Here is an 18,944-nt window from a genome sequence, read left to right as displayed (position 1 = left end):
TTTAATTTTTTGGGATACATTTCCAAAAGAACATTAAGAGTTGGCTAAAAAGATATGGACTAGTCTTATGCTTTTGAAAATAACACACACATCCCTTAAATTAAAATATAAACAAAACAACTATTTTGCCTCTATATTTTTTATATTTCCTCTATATCTAACATCTCTCTTTTATGTTGTCGACAATTGCGATGACTCTCCCTATCATTAATAAGAAAAAAAACTCCATTATGTGTGAAATAGGGTTTCTTCATTATCGCACAGTTCACTATTTTTCTTTCTATCTCCTTATACACACACCTTTAATTAGTTGTTCGTCGCTATGGTTAGGGGTGTACTAGATATTAATTTAAATTGATGACCTTTTGAGCAAATTATTATTCAAAATTGGTGAAGTCACTATTATTAGTTTAATTAAATTTAAAATATTGAACATATCTAATATAGCTTTTAATATATTAAAATATTTCTTATTTTTATTTTAAACCTCAAAATTACATTATATATTTCACCTTTTTGTTTAGTGAAAGAGTGATTTGGATTTTGAGACTATGAACCACAATTATTATTATTATTAAAGAAATATTAAAAGTAATAATGTCACTTGTATTTGAATAGTAATAATAATAATAAAGCAATCAATGGTAATTGGGTCAGTCCCAAGTCTCAGTCCCATTGATTGTGATTTCAATGGCTTACCTTTTTAGTTTTTACCATTGATTGTGCCTCTGATCCCTGTTACTCTTTTACCCTTCAAACACATGAAATTCCAACACAGCCCCCAGCGCTTCTATGCGCCAGGGTGCGCATCACGACCAACCCTCCAACTTTGTGGCTCTCATTCGACCCACCTACGGTGCGCATTACGCCCTCCGCGCAGGTTATACGTCGTCTCTGTGAGTTTGAAAGTTTTTGAGGCGTACGGTGAAATGATGATATAAAAACAAGATGTCGCCTAAATTCCCCTCCGATTTCTCGCCGCATCGGAACCCTCTGGCTCTCTCTTTCCCTCGGCGCATTTTATCTCTCCTCCAGGGCTCCAGCTTGGAGGACCCATGGCGTTCTCCGTCTCTGGTTTCTCGGCTTGAGGGGTTCCCAATTCTCTTCCGAACGCCAAATTTCCCGGAAGGTTCTCGAGAAAATCGACTCTCACTGAGTGGTGCCGGATTCGAGGGTTCGCGCGAGGCCCCGAACTTCGCGACTCGTTTCTAGGGTTTTGGGGGCCCTCAGCGTTGAATCGAAAATGCCGGCTCACCGATCGAAATCGGACAAACACGATGCGGCGAAGCAGCACCGGCGAGACCCCTACGAGGTTCTCGGTGTCTCCAGGAACTCCACGGATCAAGAAATCAAGAGCGCCTACCGGAAGATGGCTCTCAAGTATGTTAATTTTCGCTGCTAACGGAGGTTTTTGACTCCGAATGTATTATTGTTTTCGTTGTGTCGTTAGAAGAAGATTACTTCTTGGAGTTCTGCGTCGTCGTTGCATAAATCAGCCCTTTGCTAATTGGGAAGTCCAGATTTTGATAATCGTTTGGGTAGATCTTCGCATTCTAGCTGATTCGGATGAGCTGAAACGTTTTCAAAATTTTGGTTTTCCTCTCTTAATGATAATATCCCTGGAAAGAGAGCAGAAAATGAAGAAAGAATCGTCGGTGACAAACGACAAGTGTATAATGTGGTATTCTTTTGGGAATGAATGAACGCGAATGATGTATTTTTCTATTTGGCTCAGTGGAAGTTTCTTGTTTTCTTTTTCTATTTTTTTATGGACTAATCGTTTTGGGTTTTCTCCTAGTTGTAAGACTTGAGATTTGAACAACTTGTTTCTTCCCCTTCCTATAGCAGCTAAGCGAAACCTTGAGAAACTTTTTTGATGGACTACTTTCCTACTTTCTAGCTCTCCCCCTTTTTAATTATCTTTTTGCCCTGAATCCTGCTCTACCGTGGTCATTTGTTTTATCTTTTTGTGGCATGTTATCTCTGACCGTATTGTGTCTTCCTTCTGCACGCCAACACTATTAATCAAGAGTATGAGAAATTGAATTTCTGAAGTTGTACTTCTTTGGGCTTGTTCAATGCAGCCTAGTTGAAGATCTCTCGGCAATGATTTTGAAATTAGGTTTTGTTGGGAACTTCTATTTTTGCTTCTTTTGGTGCTTGTTTTCTTCCTTCTTTTAGTGTTATTCTTTTTTTTCCGGAAGGAAGAGGGTTGGTTGTTTTTTCGTACCTGTTAAAATGTAAAGATATTAGATGTTCGGGTGCCTCTCAATATCTGCAGTTAATTTTAAGTAAAACTAAATTGATTCTCTAATATCTCCCCTAACTGCTACGCTTGGGCCTTGAAACTTTAAGAGCACCTTAAAAACTGTCAATTATCTGCCCCGTATGGTGGCAGATAATTGACAATTCTATTACACATGTTTCTCTCAAAGCTTATTTTGACTTTATTCTACATATCTAAAAGGGGAAGTTGAAGTTAGATGCTGAATAGAGACTGAGGTGTGAAATGAGGTACAGGAAAAAAGTGAAGGTGAAAGCAGTTCGTAGTTTAATTTCTGATTTCATGGAAAACATGCAAAAGAATGGTAACAATATTAGTATAGAATACTATAAACACCTTGTGATGATTGAGGAGGTTTAAGATCCATGTACCTTGTGTGGATGGAGAAGACCCTGTTTTTGGGAGAGCTAATGTCTTGATATTTGATATGAATGTCTTGGCACATGAAAGAAATTTTGGCGGATATAAATGCTTTAGCTACTTGCCTGCCCTCTAATCTTTCATTTGTTTGGTTGTTGATTTTTTTTTGTTCCTTTTTTTTTAAAAATTTTGAACAGCACTCAAGGAAATGCCCTTTGAGTTGTTCTGTCTGAACCTGTGCTTTTTTTAAATTGCTTTGTCACAAAATAAAAAATGGTCTCTCCAACACATAAATGGTTGGGAGGTTTTTGTTGATATAGCTATTTATAAAGACATTGCTGCAGATTTCTGTTCAACAGAAATAAAGATGCTTCCTTCCTCCCTGTGTGCTTGCATGTATGTGTACATGTCATAAATTTGAATTTTATCTTTTCCCATGTAACAGTTTGTTATGAACCTAGGGGTATAAGGGATAATTGGGCTATAACTACTGTAACTAACAGGGATGGGGGGAGGGTGAGTTGTTGTATACAGTTAAGGAGTTATATGGGTTAGCTGAATGTTGTTAGGGAATTACAGGATAGTTAGAAGGGAGCCCTTAAGAAGGCAGGTGTAATGGTAGAAGGAGCTTTGGAATAATAGAACTCCACATTTTCCAAGCCCGAATAAAGGAGAAGGGCTGTGTTAGGTAACCGACAGCCAACGTAAAACTTAGTCGGATTCAAAACATGAACTTTAGACAAATTATGAAAAATCGTTGGGGCGTGGGCGTAACCCTTCATGGTGACGCGTTATACTGCCCGCGTGTAGTGTCAAGTGAGATAGAGCCGATGCATCGGCACCTGGATGTAGTGACAAATGAGCAAGGGTCCCTGTATTTGCTTGGACGGATGTCTGTAAAGAAGCTAGTCCAAAATCAAAATCGAAACCAAAATAAAAAACAAAATCAAAATAAAAAACAAAATCAAATTCAAAGTCAAAGTCAAGACCAAAAACAAAATCATAGATTAAAGATTGGGTCATGGAACATAGGAACATTAACAAGCAAAGCTATGGAAGTGGTAGATGTGATGATTAGGAGAAAGATTAATATTATGTCCTTTCAAGAGACGAGATGGATAGGGAAAAAAAAAAAAACTTTATCAGAAACTGGATATAAAATATGGTACACAGGAAATGATCGAGCGAAAAATAGAGTGAGGATTATTATGGATAAAAGCTTAGTAGATGAGGTAGTGGATGTAAAGAGAATAGGGGATAGGATTATCATGGTGAAGGTTAGTCGAGGAAGAATGACTACGAATATCTTTGGTACATATGCACCACAAGTGGGGTTAGGTAAGGAGATAAAAGCAAAATTCTGAGAGGACTTAGAGGGACTCATATAAATGATACCAAGAGGAGAGAAAATGATTATTGGAGGTGACTTAAATGGGCATGTGGGTAGAGACGGAAATGGCTATAGAGAGGTACATGGAGGGTATGGATTCGGGGAAATTAATAATGAGGGTAAGTCTATTCTAGATTTTGCTATGGCATATCGGCTCATCATAACCAATACTAGGTTCAAAAAATGGGACGAACACTTAATCACATATAAAAATGTCACATCAAACACCCAAATAGATTACTTCCTCATGAGACGAGAGGATCGGTTATGTTGTAGGGATTGTAAGGTGATACCGGGAGAGTGTTTGACTACTCAACATAGACTTCTAGTACTTACGTCCATGTAAGAAATTGGAGGAGAAAAAATCACATAAAACAAAATCCAAGAATCAGTTTGGTTTCATGCCTGGTAGGTCAACAATAGAAGCTATATATCTATTAAGGCGCCTAATAGAAAGGTATCGGGATTATCAGAAGGACCTACATATGGTGTTTATAGATCTAGAAAAAGCTTATGATAGGGTCTTTAGAGAAATATTATGGAGGGTTTTAGAGAAGAAATGAGTCCGAATAGCCTATATACAAGCCCTTAAGGACATGTATCACGGTACAGAAACAAGGGTCAGAACATGTGGAGGGGATATTGAACCGTTTAAAATTATAATAGGACTGTATTAAGGTTCTGCACTAAGTCCATACTTATTTGCTCTAGTAATAGATGAACTCACTAAAGATATTCAGACAGAAGTGTCATGGTGTATGCTATTTGACATAGTGTTGGTGGATGAAACAAAAGGAGTGAACACTAAACTTGAGTTGTAGAGAAACAATTTAGAATATAAGGGATTTAAATTAACTAGAAAGAAAATAGAATATATGGAATGCAAATTTAGTAAAAATGCAAGAGTGGAGGATGTTATAATAAAATTGGAAGACCAAATCTTACAAAGAAAAGACTATTTTTGATATTTGGGATCAGTGATTCAAAAAGATGGAGAAATTCACGAGGATGTCACACATAGAATTAAGACAGGTTGGCTAAAATGGAGAAATGCATCGAGGGTGTTATGTGATGGTAAAATCCCATTTAAATTGAAAGAAAAATTCTATAGGATAGCTATAAGACCTGTAATACCCCGTATCTTCATGAAGTTGCCATGTAATTTAGATGAATTTAAAATACCGAAAAATGGGTTTGATAATAAAATAAATTGCCAAATTAGCTGCAGGGAATGTCCCGAGACTGAGATTTCAAAGGAAAATAATATGTCATTACTAAGCCTCCCGAGATAGGATTTTTAGTATCAAAATAAATCGGATCGAATTTAATTTTCGATACAGCTTCAGTTCGGGCCGAAAATTGAATTGTTGGTAGGGAGTGCCTCGGAATTTAGATATTTAAAAGAAATGATATATTAGATTATAGTTATTTTTTTTATAAAAGATGTTATGGTTAAAAAAAAATAATAATAAAAAAAATCAGAAAATTGCAACGTGAGGCATGGTCGCCTTCCACCATTACTGTCAAATCAGCGACCAGGGCATGGCCGAGCCTGGCATGGACGTGGGGGGGGGGGTCTCTAGCTCATGCTACCCCTTGTGATTGGTTGAGAGAGGCTCGGATTTGACTATAAATAATCGAGTTTTGGTTGAAGATTTTCATCAAAGTTCATAAACTTAAATCGAGAGTTTGGGAAGGAATTGGAGCGTTTTGATAAGGGGCTTTTGTTCCTTAGGTTGTGAGAAGCAATTTTGGAAATTTTGAGAGTTTTTGGAGTAGTATAAAGGGTGTTTTCGCATATATATATATATATATACACATATTGCAGGAGTGTTTAAATCGGGTTGTAGAGTGATTGATCGAAGGATCTAATAAGGGGTTTTTGGTCGCGAGGCTATGGACAGCTAATCTGGAAAGTTTCGTGTCAATCAGAGTTCGAATCGAAGATCAATTTGGTTTGCTAGAGTTCGGTGGCGGGTGGCTTGGGCGGGCTGTTTTTGGCCAAATCAGAGGGCTTTCCGACCAAGATGGGTACCATTGGGATCGACTAAGGGAGAGGAGCAGTATGGTGTCGTCGCTTCGATTTTCTGGTGTGCCATCGCCGGAGAAGATGACCCGAGGTATTTTCTGTAATTTTTAAATGCTGAAAATATAAGAAATTCGAGAAAAAATAGAATTAAGGGAAATAAAATTCTGGAAAAATATCCAGAAATTCAAGAAAGAGGAATATTTTATTTTGATGAATTTTTATCTTGAAAATTTTTTGAGGAGATAATTATTTTTTATTTTGAAAGGAAATGTAAATGGAAAATAAATATGAGGGCTTTTTATAAAATTCTGAGAAAATTCCAAAAGGATAAGGAATTTATTTTATGAGTTTTGGTGATTTTTCATGAAGGATATTCGAAGGAAATCTAGGAGAAATAAATTTTCTCAAGGAAAAGTAATTATGGAAATTTGAGAAAATAGGAGAAAAATTTGAAAAATTTCTAGAAAATTCCAGAGGCTTATAAATATTGCTTTATGAATTCTTATAGAGAAAAAGTTGAAAAAATGCTTGAATAGGTATTTATTTGGAATTATCGAGAGAAAAATAGGATGAAATTAGAGAAAAAATTATGAGAAGATTGGGAAAATAGATATTTATTTTCCTTTGAATGTTTATGATGTCTAGGGTATCGTTGAAGCTCGAGGTTGAACTATAGAGCGCCTGACACGAGAATGGAGGTCAGGCACGCATTTCGAGGAATCTCGAATTTAGCTAGAGGTGAGTGTTTATCCCTATGGTTTGGTTTATTGTGAGTGGTTCTACCAGAAAAAAAAAAAAAAACTTATTTGTAGCATGTGAATAGTTTACTGTGAGTTGTTCAATCCACATTAAATTTCGTACACTCATATTAAATTTCGTACGGTAAATTGCATACATTGAGATGTTGATTTTATGTCATGCATGTTATGATTTTTGGCATTGGCATGTTATGTGTTGCCCATGTGGGACGTGGGTTGTAATCTTGTGACGTGGCCCCTGAGTGACAGCACTCGGGATGCGTGCCGAGGATTAATGCTATGTGACCCACTTGGGATGGGGTTGAGACGAATTTCACCCTACGGTACTCAAGTGGCGGGGTTGAGAGTGGACACCACCCCGGTTGTTGGCTCAAGTGGCGGGGCTGAGAGTGGACACCACCCCAAGTTCCTTTGAGTAATAACATTAATACTGAAGTGTCGTTAATTTCGGGGTGATGTGATACTCTTGGGGCTAGGGTTGTGTTGGGTTTCAGAATGCTTTTGAGTAAGAGCGTAATGCCTAACAATGACAATGGGGTGGTTCCCGGGTTCATATGTTGAGGTTGTCCCTTTTAAGCATGATTGGTTTGCCAATGGGTCGGTGTGGTCGTGTCGCCTTTAGAGAGATTGCATTTTTCCCGGTTAGGGCTAAATGCTGTGTGGGATTCTCTTAGGCTGGGGCATGTCATGATTTGTTGGATTTATATATGATTTTGCATATATTCATGAAAATGTTTTTGAACTCTTACTTAGATGATTCAGCATCTAATTTGGACTATGTTCCTGGAATATTCAAACATTCTAGGTGAAAGCAGTGGCGCCAAGGGAAAGGATGTCGTCGAGATGTAGCTGTTATGTTTAGTTTTCGTAGGTTCTTGTCTATGATTACGATGTTCAAAAGTTATGTAATATTTTGATATTTTCATGTGAAACATCGATTTGGTTATTTCACTGTAAATGGAATTTATCAGTTATATATATCATTGAGGTTTCGATCTTGCTTCTGCTGATGTGATTGATAATACCTGTCTTAGTCTATTAATTTTAAATTTTGATATGCTGAGAAGGTATAAATGGGATTGTCGGGAAATAATTATAATGAGGGTATGTATATCGGGAAACTTATGTTATGTGTATGATGTTGAAAAAAAAAATTCTCGAAATCTTGAGGTAATGCGCGTTTTGGGAAAACGGGGCGTTACAAGACCAGTCTTGTTGTATGACTCAAAATGTTGGGCAGTCAAATATCAGCATGAGCAAAAGACGAGCGTAACGGAGATGAGGATGTTAAGATGGATGTGCGGCCATACAAGAAAAGATAAAATTAGAAATGAAGTTATTCGTAATAAGGTAGGAGTAGTGCCAATCGAGGAGAAGATGAGAGAAACTAGATTAAGATGGTTTGGTCATGTGAGAAGGAGACAAAGAGACGCTCATGTGATGAGAGTTGATGAGATGGAACAATTAGTCAAAAAAAGAGGTAGAGGCAGACCCAGGAAAACTTTGGAAGAGACATTAAAGTTTGATATGAAGTGTATGGATCTAAATGAAGATATGACAAAAGACAGAAATACATGGAAATCTAGAATTCATGTAGCCGACCCCACATAGTGGGATAAAGGCTGGATATGTTGTTATTGTTGTTGTAATTCTTTCTCTCTCGCTGTTGTATCTCTCTGTTCTATCTCTCTCCCATCTCCTTCTTTCTCGATCTATCAATTCTTTTCCTCAAATTCCGTTATTTTCTCGGTAATTCTCCAAGAATTACCTATTTGACTGACCCTCCATCTGAGGTCGTGTCACAGTTCTGTACATTTTTTGGTGCGTTCTTGACAATGAGGTCACTTCTATCATGAAATTTACATGTTTTTCGCCAAATTGGCTGTTTGGTAGATGTGAGGCACAGATAGGGGCATCAAGCTCAACTTAAGCTATAATTAAGTGCTACAAGCTTAAACTGACACTGAAGTTTTATGCATTGGTTATTGTCTTCATGCTTGCCTCCTGAGTATATTTCAATATAAAATTTGTTTCTGAAGAGAAAGATATACTTGGAAGTCCCATGTGAAATCTCTCCTCATGGTCGGTACATAATATGTGGTTTGAAGAAAATGTTTAGCAACAAAAGTGAAGGATCTTCCTTTTGAATTTCAGGTACCATCCTGATAAGAATGCAAATGACCCTCAAGCAGCTGATATGTTTAAGGAGGTCACTTTTTCATATAATATTTTGTCTGATCCAGATAAACGCCGCCAGTATGACACAGCTGGATTTGAGGTGAGTCATTTAGTATTCATTTCATTCTTTAGACTGTTTGGATACCTGGATGATCTTATTTTGTGGTTCTTTTTCTTCTTAATGCCTTAGTGTTCCAGCATTCCAGTTATTGTCTACTGCCAAGTACCTTTGTTTTAAAAATATGTTTTTAGCTATTTAGATGTTAATTAGAAGATACAGGGCTAAAAATCATGGGATTGTCTTGTGCTCAGGCCGTTGAAGCAGAAAATCAAGAACTGGAGCTAGATCTATCGAGTTTGGGTGCTGTGAACACCATGTTTGCTGCACTTTTTAGGTAAGTCCAAAATTTTAACTGTCTTATCTGATTTTTCAGTTTTATTCTTTAGAATTATTTCAAGATAAATATGAGATGGGCTATATATAGATAATAGTTTATTTTCTGTTATTCTTCTGCATAAGCAAACTTGGTGTGCCGATCAAAACAACGGTTTCAGCAACTGTCTTGGAGGAGGCACTGAATGGTATGGTAACAGTTCGTCCACTTTCACTTGGTCAACCAGTGTTTAAAAAGGTTAGGTTGTGTTTTTCAAGTTATTATTTTCTTTCTTTCTTTCTTTTCTTTTTGTTTGCTCTGTGGTGGGGTGTGGGGTTGGTAAAATTAGGAAATGTTATTTTGGGTCTCATCTTACTTGTTACATGTTTGCTTAATGCATTCCTTAACAGGTTGAAAAACAATGTGCTCACTTCTACTCTATTAGCATAACAGAAGAGGAAGCACGATCTGGATTTGTGTGCCGGGTACAATCATCAGACAAAAGCAAATTCAAGGTTAGCACAAATCCTGTGACACTAGTTTGAAGGAATCTGCATATCAATTATGGAATTGCTGCTGGAAAGTTAGTAGTTTAAGCATGCCAGTCTTGGTCTACTAGTTCTGATTATGGTTTAGGAGTGATACTCAGCAATTCCTTCACGTTAATAGAGGAATAATATTTATGTCTTACTCTTGAAATTTTAGTTCTATTGAAGTCACTAATATGACCAACACTGCCAGAATGTAGGTTGGTCACTAATTTGATTGTTACAAACTTTGATTCTCAGTTCTCATTCCCCTTCATCACCACCCAGTGGGTGCTCAGAGATCAACTAAAGTACAAAAGGAGAAAATTATATACTGTGTAATATTTGCAGTTGTTCCTATACCATGTAATATTGGCACTGGAAACTTGTGTGTGTTGATAGTCCGTTCAACATTATACTTGCATACATTTAACCATTTCTATATTTATTGTTCTTAGAAACTTAATAGGATGACTTAGCTAATTGGAGAACATGCTATTTGACTGCTTGAAATGATTTCACTATTCTCTGAATTTTTACAAATTTGATGTCTGATGCACTCACGTAAATGTGAGTAAAGTTTCTAGATATCTAGACATGTAAGTAAACTTCCTATATATGATGATCTGGTGGATGCTAGCCTTCAAGTTAGAATCCAATGGTGCTTTTAGGTAATGCTGCCTTTAGTTGTTGCCTGTTTCAGCTTGGATGCCACTTACCGTTGGTTATTTTGTCTTTGCCATGCAACAAAGAGCTGATCAGACCTGAATCTTATATATTCTCGAGTTTTAATTGTTGCAACTTATGATTTTTATGCAGATTATCAAGTTTCATTGCTTTGTGTTTGTTTCATATCTATTGCAACAGCATTATTGTTTGTGTGGTTGTGAACTAAATTATTTTATTGCTTGCATTGAAGACTTTATGCACAATACTAACCTTCTAGCTGTACAGGACTGTTGTCTCTTTCATTTTACTTAATATCCTGATTTCATCTTGGATTCAGTTTGCCAACATGTTGTTTTAAGTGGCTCAACACTCTGTTACATGAGTGTGGCTACTTTTAATTTGATAGGTGTGCTGGTGAGACTGGATGCCAAAGCCTTCCTCCATATTTATGTTATCTTTCTTTATTTTGATAGATCACAACAACGTTCATATGATAGAACATAGGTATTGAATTGGCTTACTCTTAGGTACTCATTGGCCTTCAAATTTAACTATCCTTTCATTCCTTTTCTGACTTTCACTAAAGTTATACTCGCAGGTGCATGCACACATTTCAACTTTAGTTCTACTTAAACCTCTTGAGTCTGAAACTGCTCTTTGATGGTCTAATTTAGCATTTATCCCTTATTTTATTTTGCCTAAAAAAACAATATTATCAATAATAATGTGCTCTATGGTAGTGGATTTATATCTAATTTGTGAGTTCAGCAATAGTTATTTCAGAAAGTTAATGGTTCAAAAAAGATTCTTCAAAGTTCACACCTAGAAAAAGAAAATGATTCTTCACATAAACATACAGTAGTAGGAATATGTCTAGTCCCCCTTTGGTGTTTCCTGTAGGTCATGGCTCTATCATCTATGCATCACTTTAATAGATCTTTATGTGATCTACTTTGTTCCAAAATCCCACAATAGCTGATCTCTAGGTTTCCTGTTATACAATTTCCTAGTCTACATAAATTATATGCTTTCCGCAAGTATGCAGAAAACAATCCAAAACGATTTGTTCTTTTTCTGTAACTTTCTCAAACTAGTCTCCTAAATAGATAGATGCAAATCTACTTTTTCTTGTTTTATTTAAATCCTTCATGCTTTAAGTTCTTACAAGCATGTTTTTTCTTCTTGATTTTCTTGCAGATTCAATAAGTATATGGCTGTCCTTTCAATTTGTGTTTTATGGAATTGGTTCAGAGAGTTTAGTTTTCTTTTTTCTTAGCAAGTTTCCATCATTGGCTTTACTAATAGTTTGGTGTTTGTGCAGCTATTATATTTTGATCAGGAAGAGAATGGTGGTTTAAGCCTTGCACTTCAGGTGCCTTCTCTTTTTTCAGTTTTCATTTTCTCATGATGTGGAAATTTGATGTAATCTAGTGTATTCTTATTATCTTGCAGGATATCAGTATACTAGTTACGTGTGAAAAATGGTAGCAAAAACTTATTTTCATTCTTTTTATCATGGGTGTCTACCGTGTTAATATTGGCAATACATGAAAAGTTAGATTGTTAAATACAATTGTTTTATTGTACACCTTTTCTCAGAAAATTAGTTTTGCTGGATATTAGCTCTCAAGCTACTTAATCAATGTGTTGATAAGGTTTTGAGAAAGTAGGAAGGAACTGAAGGGTTCGAATATTATTTCTATATTGGTGTGAGATAGCGTTGCAACATTTTTAGATGTATTGTGGCATCTTTGCTGGAGCCTTGACTAGCAACCAAAATTTATTGGGAGATGAAGGGATTTTTTCCCCAACATAACTGCATGTTTGTAGTCTTTCGACATTAGCTGTTTCATGTCATTGTGGTTGAGGCAGTGGAATTGTTGCTGAAGCTCGACAGGTCTTATGACCCTGTACTGTTTGCCTACAATCTGTGTTTCTTAGTTGTTTGATCTCTAGTTATTCAATTTAAAAAATAAAAAAATGCAAAAGAAGAAAAAAATAATGAACTCATGTACGAGTACTAATGAAATTTCAAGTCTAAATTGATTCATGTTATGGCTCTAGTCACTCCTAATATTGGCCAGAATATTTAATTGCTGGACATGGCTATATGAGATTTAGTAGACTGATGGGTTATTTGAGTTTTAAATGCTTGCTTGTAGATACATCTTGCTCGATGTGTTTCTATTTTATGTTGGAAATGTTCTTGTAGATTTTGACTAGGAGCATGATGACAAAATGCATGTGATTGGCCAGACTAAATGATAATGATCTTTCATAATGAGTGTGTACCGTTCATGAGACTTGGTGAGCAGGAAAATTCTGCAACATGATATTTGATAAATGAGAACCCAGTTCTCCCACCAGTTGCAGGTCAGTGGGAAGGTGGACATGAGTTTATGGTTTTGTGGGAATTGCAATGGGCAATGGGCTAGCATGGGAACCATCAAAGCTGTGAAGATAGAGTTAAAAGCTTTTCAGCGAGAGCTTAAGAGAATGAGAGAGAATGCATAGGAGGTTTGAGACAATGAAACAGGGAGCTATTCTAGGTCTTTTGCAAGAATCCTCTGACAAATATCTGGCCTTCATATTTATGGAGGGATTTAGCTGAAGTACCAACATTCAGGGACGTGGTCATAATTTTTGGCTTGAGATTCTGATAATGGGTGGACCACATTTATTATAGTAGTAGTGGTGCAACATGCATTCATGGAAGAATGGTGTAAGTGGTGGACAAGTGCTACCAATTTTTGTACATCATAGAGTTGGTCTAGAATATGACATGGATCCCCTGTGTTCTTTGGATCCTCACACTATGAATTGGTCAAGGTAACTACCCTTCAAGTGGAAGATCTATGTTTGATGATCCCTAACTATAGTCTCCATTCTACCAGCGCTGGTAGTTGCAAACAAAAGAGATTCTAGGCCTGTCTAGATTGTTGTCTTATATCTTAATGGGAGATTAGCATGGAAGCAAGCAGCAATGTAGAAGCCCTTGGCTCTCAATAGCAAATGAGATGCTTGAGCAGAGGCATCTTGTGGTCAACCAAATGAAGTGTGTAGCGCAAGCACCCTTGTAGGGAGTGGGGAATGCTTTGTCCAGGTTAAGGCATGGTGTAAAATATTGTTGACCAATTTTAACTCATTCCAGAGGATTCTTGGAGACATGCTTGTAAGTAGACATGTATGAGCTAAAGTGTTGTGGAAGGACCTGTACTAAGGAGATTTGGAAACATGGAGTTGTCTAGTGTATTTCAGCAATATTTGTATATCGACCAGTAACAAAAAAATCCAACAACCTTTTGCTGCCTACCAATCCTTAAAGATGATCTTGGGCCTTGTTTTATTTTTTTTCTTGTGAGCATTGGATGAAGCGTAGTAACAACACATCTTCTAATCTTTACTGATTGTAGGCAATATCATTTTGGGTTTTCAGGGGTGCACCTTGTTCATAATGCAATGTACAAAATGTGATGTGGTCCATGATTGATTAGAACTGTCACAGATGTTTCACTAACTCATATCCAACTTCCAACTGTAGGAGGATAGTGCGAAAACAGGAAAGGTTACATCTGCTGGGATGTATTTTCTTGGATTTCCTGTTTATCGAATGGATCAAGCAGCTAATTCAGTGAGTTGACCATTCCACCTCAAGCCTTCCCCCTAACTGCGCCCCTTCCCCCCAAAGATCTTTCTAGACTCTATTTATTATCCATCATTTTACTGGTGGTTTCTTTCTGTGATGGGGCTTTAGGTGGCAGTTGCTAAGGACCCAGACACAGCCTTTTTCAAGAAATTGGATGGCTTTCAGCCATGTGAAATAACTGAATTAAAGGCTGGGACCCATGTGTTTTCTGTTTATGGTAAGCTCTTTAACCTGCTTCAAATTACATTTTTAAATTCTCGACAATGTCCTCGGATGGCTAGACTTTCCTGACAACGTTCTGGTTTATTCCTTTTAGGTGACAATTTTTTTAGAAGTGCAAGCTACACCATAGAGGCTCTATGTGCTGCACCATTTGCAGAGGAGAAGGAGAATCTTAGATCCGTGGAAGCTCAGATTTTATCCAAGAGGGTGGAACTCTCTAAGTTTGAAACCGAATATAGAGAGGTTTTCAACATCACATTTGCAGTATCTATCTATCAGCTTACAAATTCCTTTGCTTTTGCTCACATTTCATGCCGATGCTGACAGGTCCTGCAACAGTTCACGGAGATGACAAGTAGATATGCGCAGGAAATGCAAGAAGTGAGTGAGATTCTTCTCACGGAGCGATGGTCTTGGGTTCAGTTTTTGACCTGTGTTCTGCGTCTGATTTTGCAGATCGACAATCTTCTTAAGCAAAGGAACGAAATTCATGCCTCTTACACAATTGCCCCACCAATAAAACGGAGCAGTAGCAGAAACAAGAATAGAAGTGCAGCGAAGGATACCAAAGAAGACGGGCAAGCAAGAGATAAGAGGTCTACAACAAGAGACAGGCTAAAGAAGAAGAAATGGTACAACATTCACTTGAAGGTGGACAAGCGGAAACCCTGCTGAAACGGGCTTAGAGCACGTGGGACAATGGAGGGCCTTGGTTTAGTTAACATTTTGTATGATTCCACGGTGATAAACAGATCGTTTGTTGCGCTCTTAAGAGAGATTCTACACCCTTAGAAAAAGATGGGAGGAAGCATCATCATATAGAAGCTAAGCTACACTTGGGGAAATTGTTTTCTGCACAAGCAAGGAAAAGGTAGGGGGGGCAGCGGCCGGAAGTTCTGAACAAGGAGAATAGCCGGTCCGTCTGAAGGTGAGGGGCGGCAGCAAGCCTGTAAAGCATCGTTAGTTATTTTAACCCATATATGTCGATGTAAAATTATTCACTTTGTTTGGACATCTGCATTAATTATGGTTCTCTTCGTTTTTATTATGATGTCCCAGTTGTTCACCAGGCACCATCATCGTCATCATCATCACATATAACCCCTCTGTAAAGAGCATTCTGTTCATCACGTCGTTCTTCGCCCCAACTCTTTGCAATATTATCACTCTTTTGCTGCATTTCTGGGTTTAAAATGTTTATTAATATTTGCTGCTTGCGTGTTTGTACCATAATAATAATAATAATAGTAGTAGTAGTGTATTCACTGTTTTCTAAAGTTCCAAGTCATTTTGAGAATGGAGATGTAATTTGGATTCGACACTCAAGTTTAACACTTGCAGTGACATTTTATATATTTATTATATAAACATTGTACATAAATGAATATAAAATATCAAAACTTGAAGTGTTTAAAGGAAAGAACAGCAATGGCAAGCTTTCAAACCTTGCCTAATTGGATGTATAACTTGTTTTGTATTTGAGTCAATAAGGAAGAAATTGAGGAAAGAAAAACAAAATAGCTATCAAAATGAAGCAAAATTATTAGGTGTATTTAATAAACCATCACAGCCACAGGGAAAGTGAGTAAATTTAAGGATTTTCTGATGCAAAAATTCTCATATAAAAGTAGAAAACAACCACTTAAATGAATCAGAATAATATAGAATCTTATTCTCTTGCTATTGTTCTTTTTTTGTAAATGTAATGTTATTTGCTGCATAAAGAATATACATTATATCTTGTCCCTAGAAATGAAGTAACATATAAATCAAAGTACTAAGTCCTATAATAATAATAATAATAATAATAAAATTCTTTTTAATAATAATAATAAAATTCTTCTGTCCAAATTAATTTCATTAATAAAATCAAAAGCGAGAGTATTCATCGTCTCTTGTCAACAGCATCAATGGCTGTGGCTTCTCCCCCTCCCTTGCTAAGCCTTCTGGTTCGAGTTCAACGAGTTGAACACATCGCATCTGTGCCTCACCTCTCCGTTCTTCTCCGTCTTCACGTTCATAACGCTCACCTTCTCTATCGCCCGAGCAAAATCCTTGAAGAACGCCGTCTGGTTTGCCGCGTATGCATCCACCCATTGCTTCGTCCTCGGATCCGACGCCAGCGCCTGGTCCGTCGCCAGTAACCCTAGCCCTTTCTGCAAGTTCTGGAAGTACATGTTGTCGAACTTTCCCGGCGTCATCACGTCGTTGTACGCCGAGATCGCGTCGTTCTTGGTGTAGTTCTCGCAGTGTTTCCTCAGTCCTTGCGCGTACTTAGGGTTTATGGTCGGATCGATCTGCGAGGACTTGCTGAAATTGTATATCCGTTTGGCGAATTGGCTGCAATGCGAGAAGCCGATGGTGTGAGCGCCGCTCAAGGCGACGAGATCTTGCACAGACAGCCCCTTGGCTTCGAACATGGAGATCAGCTGCGTGATCGACATGTTAGGGCGGGCGATATTACCTGTTATATATATAATATATGAAAGATGAAGCAAATGAAAGAGAATTTCGAAATGAGAGCATATATAGTATTGAATTGTTGTATTGGATTGCGCGCACACACACACACACACACACACACACATATATATATATATATTGTCCAAGAAATTTAGTTGATATTATAAGATTACCCTCGACGTTGGAGATCTTGGAGGCGAGGCTGTCTTTGCGGCCGAGGACGATCTCGTAGAAGGGGCCGCCGACCATGACGACGAGGTCGCGGGTGGCGACGGCGAGGATGTCGGAGCAGGAAACGACTCCGGGGCACTCGAGCTCGATGGCTGTCTTGGCGCGGATGATGACGTCGAAGCCGTCGCCGGGGAGGGAGAGGTTGATGTCGCTGGTGCGCTCGGCGGTGTTGAAGGAGTTGGAGGAGATGAGGACGGAGGCGTCGCAGCCCTCAACCATGCAGTCGTGGAAGAAGATGCGGAGGGCGGCGGCGGCTGTGGTGGGGGTGGAGATTTGCTTGTCGGTGATGACGCGCTGGACGATTTCCAAGAACCTGGGGCATGTTTTGCTGTAGTAGTCGAGGGTGAGCTTGGATTCTGCGCATGGAAGCAGCAGCAGCAGGGAGAGAGATGGAAGGAGAAGAAGCAGAATGCAAGAATGATATTGGCAATTAGGCGAATATTTGGAAGATGAAGCCATGGGCATGGGGCTGGCCGGGGAGTTAAGATCTCTGATCGGGAGAGAAACCAAGGAAAGCCTAATTGTTTTCAGATTTTATGGTGGGTCGTTGGAAACAAACGGAAAGGTTGTGGAAGAGAGAGCTTGAAGGAATTAGAAGATGCATGCATCTATTTAGGGAGACACAGATGAGCATCATCCTCCATTCCATTGCTATATATGAAACGTACGTCAAGCACAGCTCCCCGTGTGACTGAAGCCCTTGCCTCCGCCTTTCGCTCCTTCCCATTCGAACACTCTTTTCTGGTAATTAATTATTCTCTTTTATTTTTTTTTCAGTTAAAGTGACTCTGTGTGATAATATTTACATAAAGAAAATGTTACTAAAAATAAAATAAATGATTTTATAATAATTTATGTGAAAAATTTTCAGGCATAATTGGTACATTATATATATATTTTTTTAACATATCACATAAGTCTCATGTTATGTCATGTATACTTTACTACATGAATTAGATAAACGACTAAACATGGTATAAGGCAGGCCCAAGCAATAGCAGTACCCTAGCTACCACTTAAAACCCTATGGGGGGAAAACAATGACCTTCCCCGTAATAAGAGGCCCATCCTTAATTTGAGCTGTCATGGATAAGCATTGGTTAGGTTAACTCATGATAAACCCACGACTGTAGGCATGTAAGATAATGTTTTCCAACCTTGTATATAATATATTATAATGTACCATCCTATAATTTCTTCGGACCGTTAGGTACAACTTGTCAACATATGAGAAGTGAAAATCAATAGCTTTTATAATAAATTTTGCAGTTTAATGTCACACGTATATATGTATTACATATTATGGAATTTACTAGTCATGATATGAGATTCCCTTGCAATGTCTCAAAGGAGAAGTACGAAAGGCACACCCCTATTTACTTTAGAGTAAAGCGTGACAAATATTAGTCAGGTTATGGAATTGATTTGTCTCTATATGTTTAATTTAGAATCAACTCTTAGATCGATCTATGGGTCATGAGTAGATTTAATCATCATTCTATTACCTATGCTCCAGTGTCATGTTAATTCTATTCTTCTGTAAAAGTCTTGGCTTAATTTGTGTCACGCTTGCTGCTGTTTAATTTGCATTCTGAATTCTTAATTTTCATATTTGGAATGATAATCTGGTATTGTGATGAATAGCAGTTTTGATATCTATATACACACGCACACGCACACGCACACGCAAGAATTTCAAAGGAATTAGTTCTTATTGCTGTCAATACACTGCAAATTACAACCATTAAGTCCATCAGTCCAGTGACATTACAGCACAGTAGGCACTGGAAGTAAACCAATATTACACACACAA

At 37.8% G+C, this 18,944-nt stretch overlaps 2 protein-coding genes across 3 annotated transcripts; one reads left to right on the top strand and one right to left on the bottom strand.

Annotated features, from left to right (window-relative positions):
• The first annotated feature begins 958 nt into the window (after nucleotides 1–958).
• LOC127788531 (chaperone protein dnaJ 16-like) lies at nucleotides 959–15,616 on the top strand. Of its 2 annotated transcripts, XM_052316939.1 has the most exons (12): nucleotides 2,860–6,154; nucleotides 6,709–6,801; nucleotides 8,976–9,099; nucleotides 9,312–9,394; nucleotides 9,520–9,631; nucleotides 9,784–9,888; nucleotides 11,891–11,941; nucleotides 14,111–14,200; nucleotides 14,324–14,432; nucleotides 14,532–14,680; nucleotides 14,765–14,818; nucleotides 14,894–15,616. In XM_052316939.1, the coding sequence occupies exons 3-12, from the start codon at nucleotides 9,019–9,021 to the stop codon at nucleotides 15,110–15,112; spliced, it is 1,053 nt and encodes a 350-aa protein (XP_052172899.1). In that variant the 5' UTR covers nucleotides 2,860–6,154; nucleotides 6,709–6,801; nucleotides 8,976–9,018; the 3' UTR covers nucleotides 15,113–15,616. The 2 variants fall into 2 exon arrangements, with proteins under 2 accessions (XP_052172898.1, XP_052172899.1); XM_052316938.1 differs by lacking the exons at nucleotides 2,860–6,154; nucleotides 6,709–6,801 and adding an exon at nucleotides 959–1,380.
• A 732-nt stretch (nucleotides 15,617–16,348) lies between these two features.
• LOC127789102 (peroxidase 31-like) lies at nucleotides 16,349–17,767 on the bottom strand. The gene is made up of 2 exons (XM_052317885.1): nucleotides 17,074–17,767; nucleotides 16,349–16,901 (listed from the first exon to the last, which is right to left on the bottom strand). The coding sequence occupies exons 1-2, from the start codon at nucleotides 17,594–17,596 to the stop codon at nucleotides 16,375–16,377; spliced, it is 1,050 nt and encodes a 349-aa protein (XP_052173845.1). The 5' UTR covers nucleotides 17,597–17,767; the 3' UTR covers nucleotides 16,349–16,374.
• Between the last annotated feature and the right edge of the window lie 1,177 nt (nucleotides 17,768–18,944).

This window comes from Diospyros lotus, chromosome 13, assembly GCF_014633365.1.
Source record: "Diospyros lotus cultivar Yz01 chromosome 13, ASM1463336v1, whole genome shotgun sequence".
Lineage (NCBI taxonomy): Eukaryota > Viridiplantae > Streptophyta > Magnoliopsida > Ericales > Ebenaceae > Diospyros > Diospyros lotus.
Note: the sequence above shows the minus strand (reverse complement) of the source record. Positions and strands in the feature narration are given on the sequence as shown.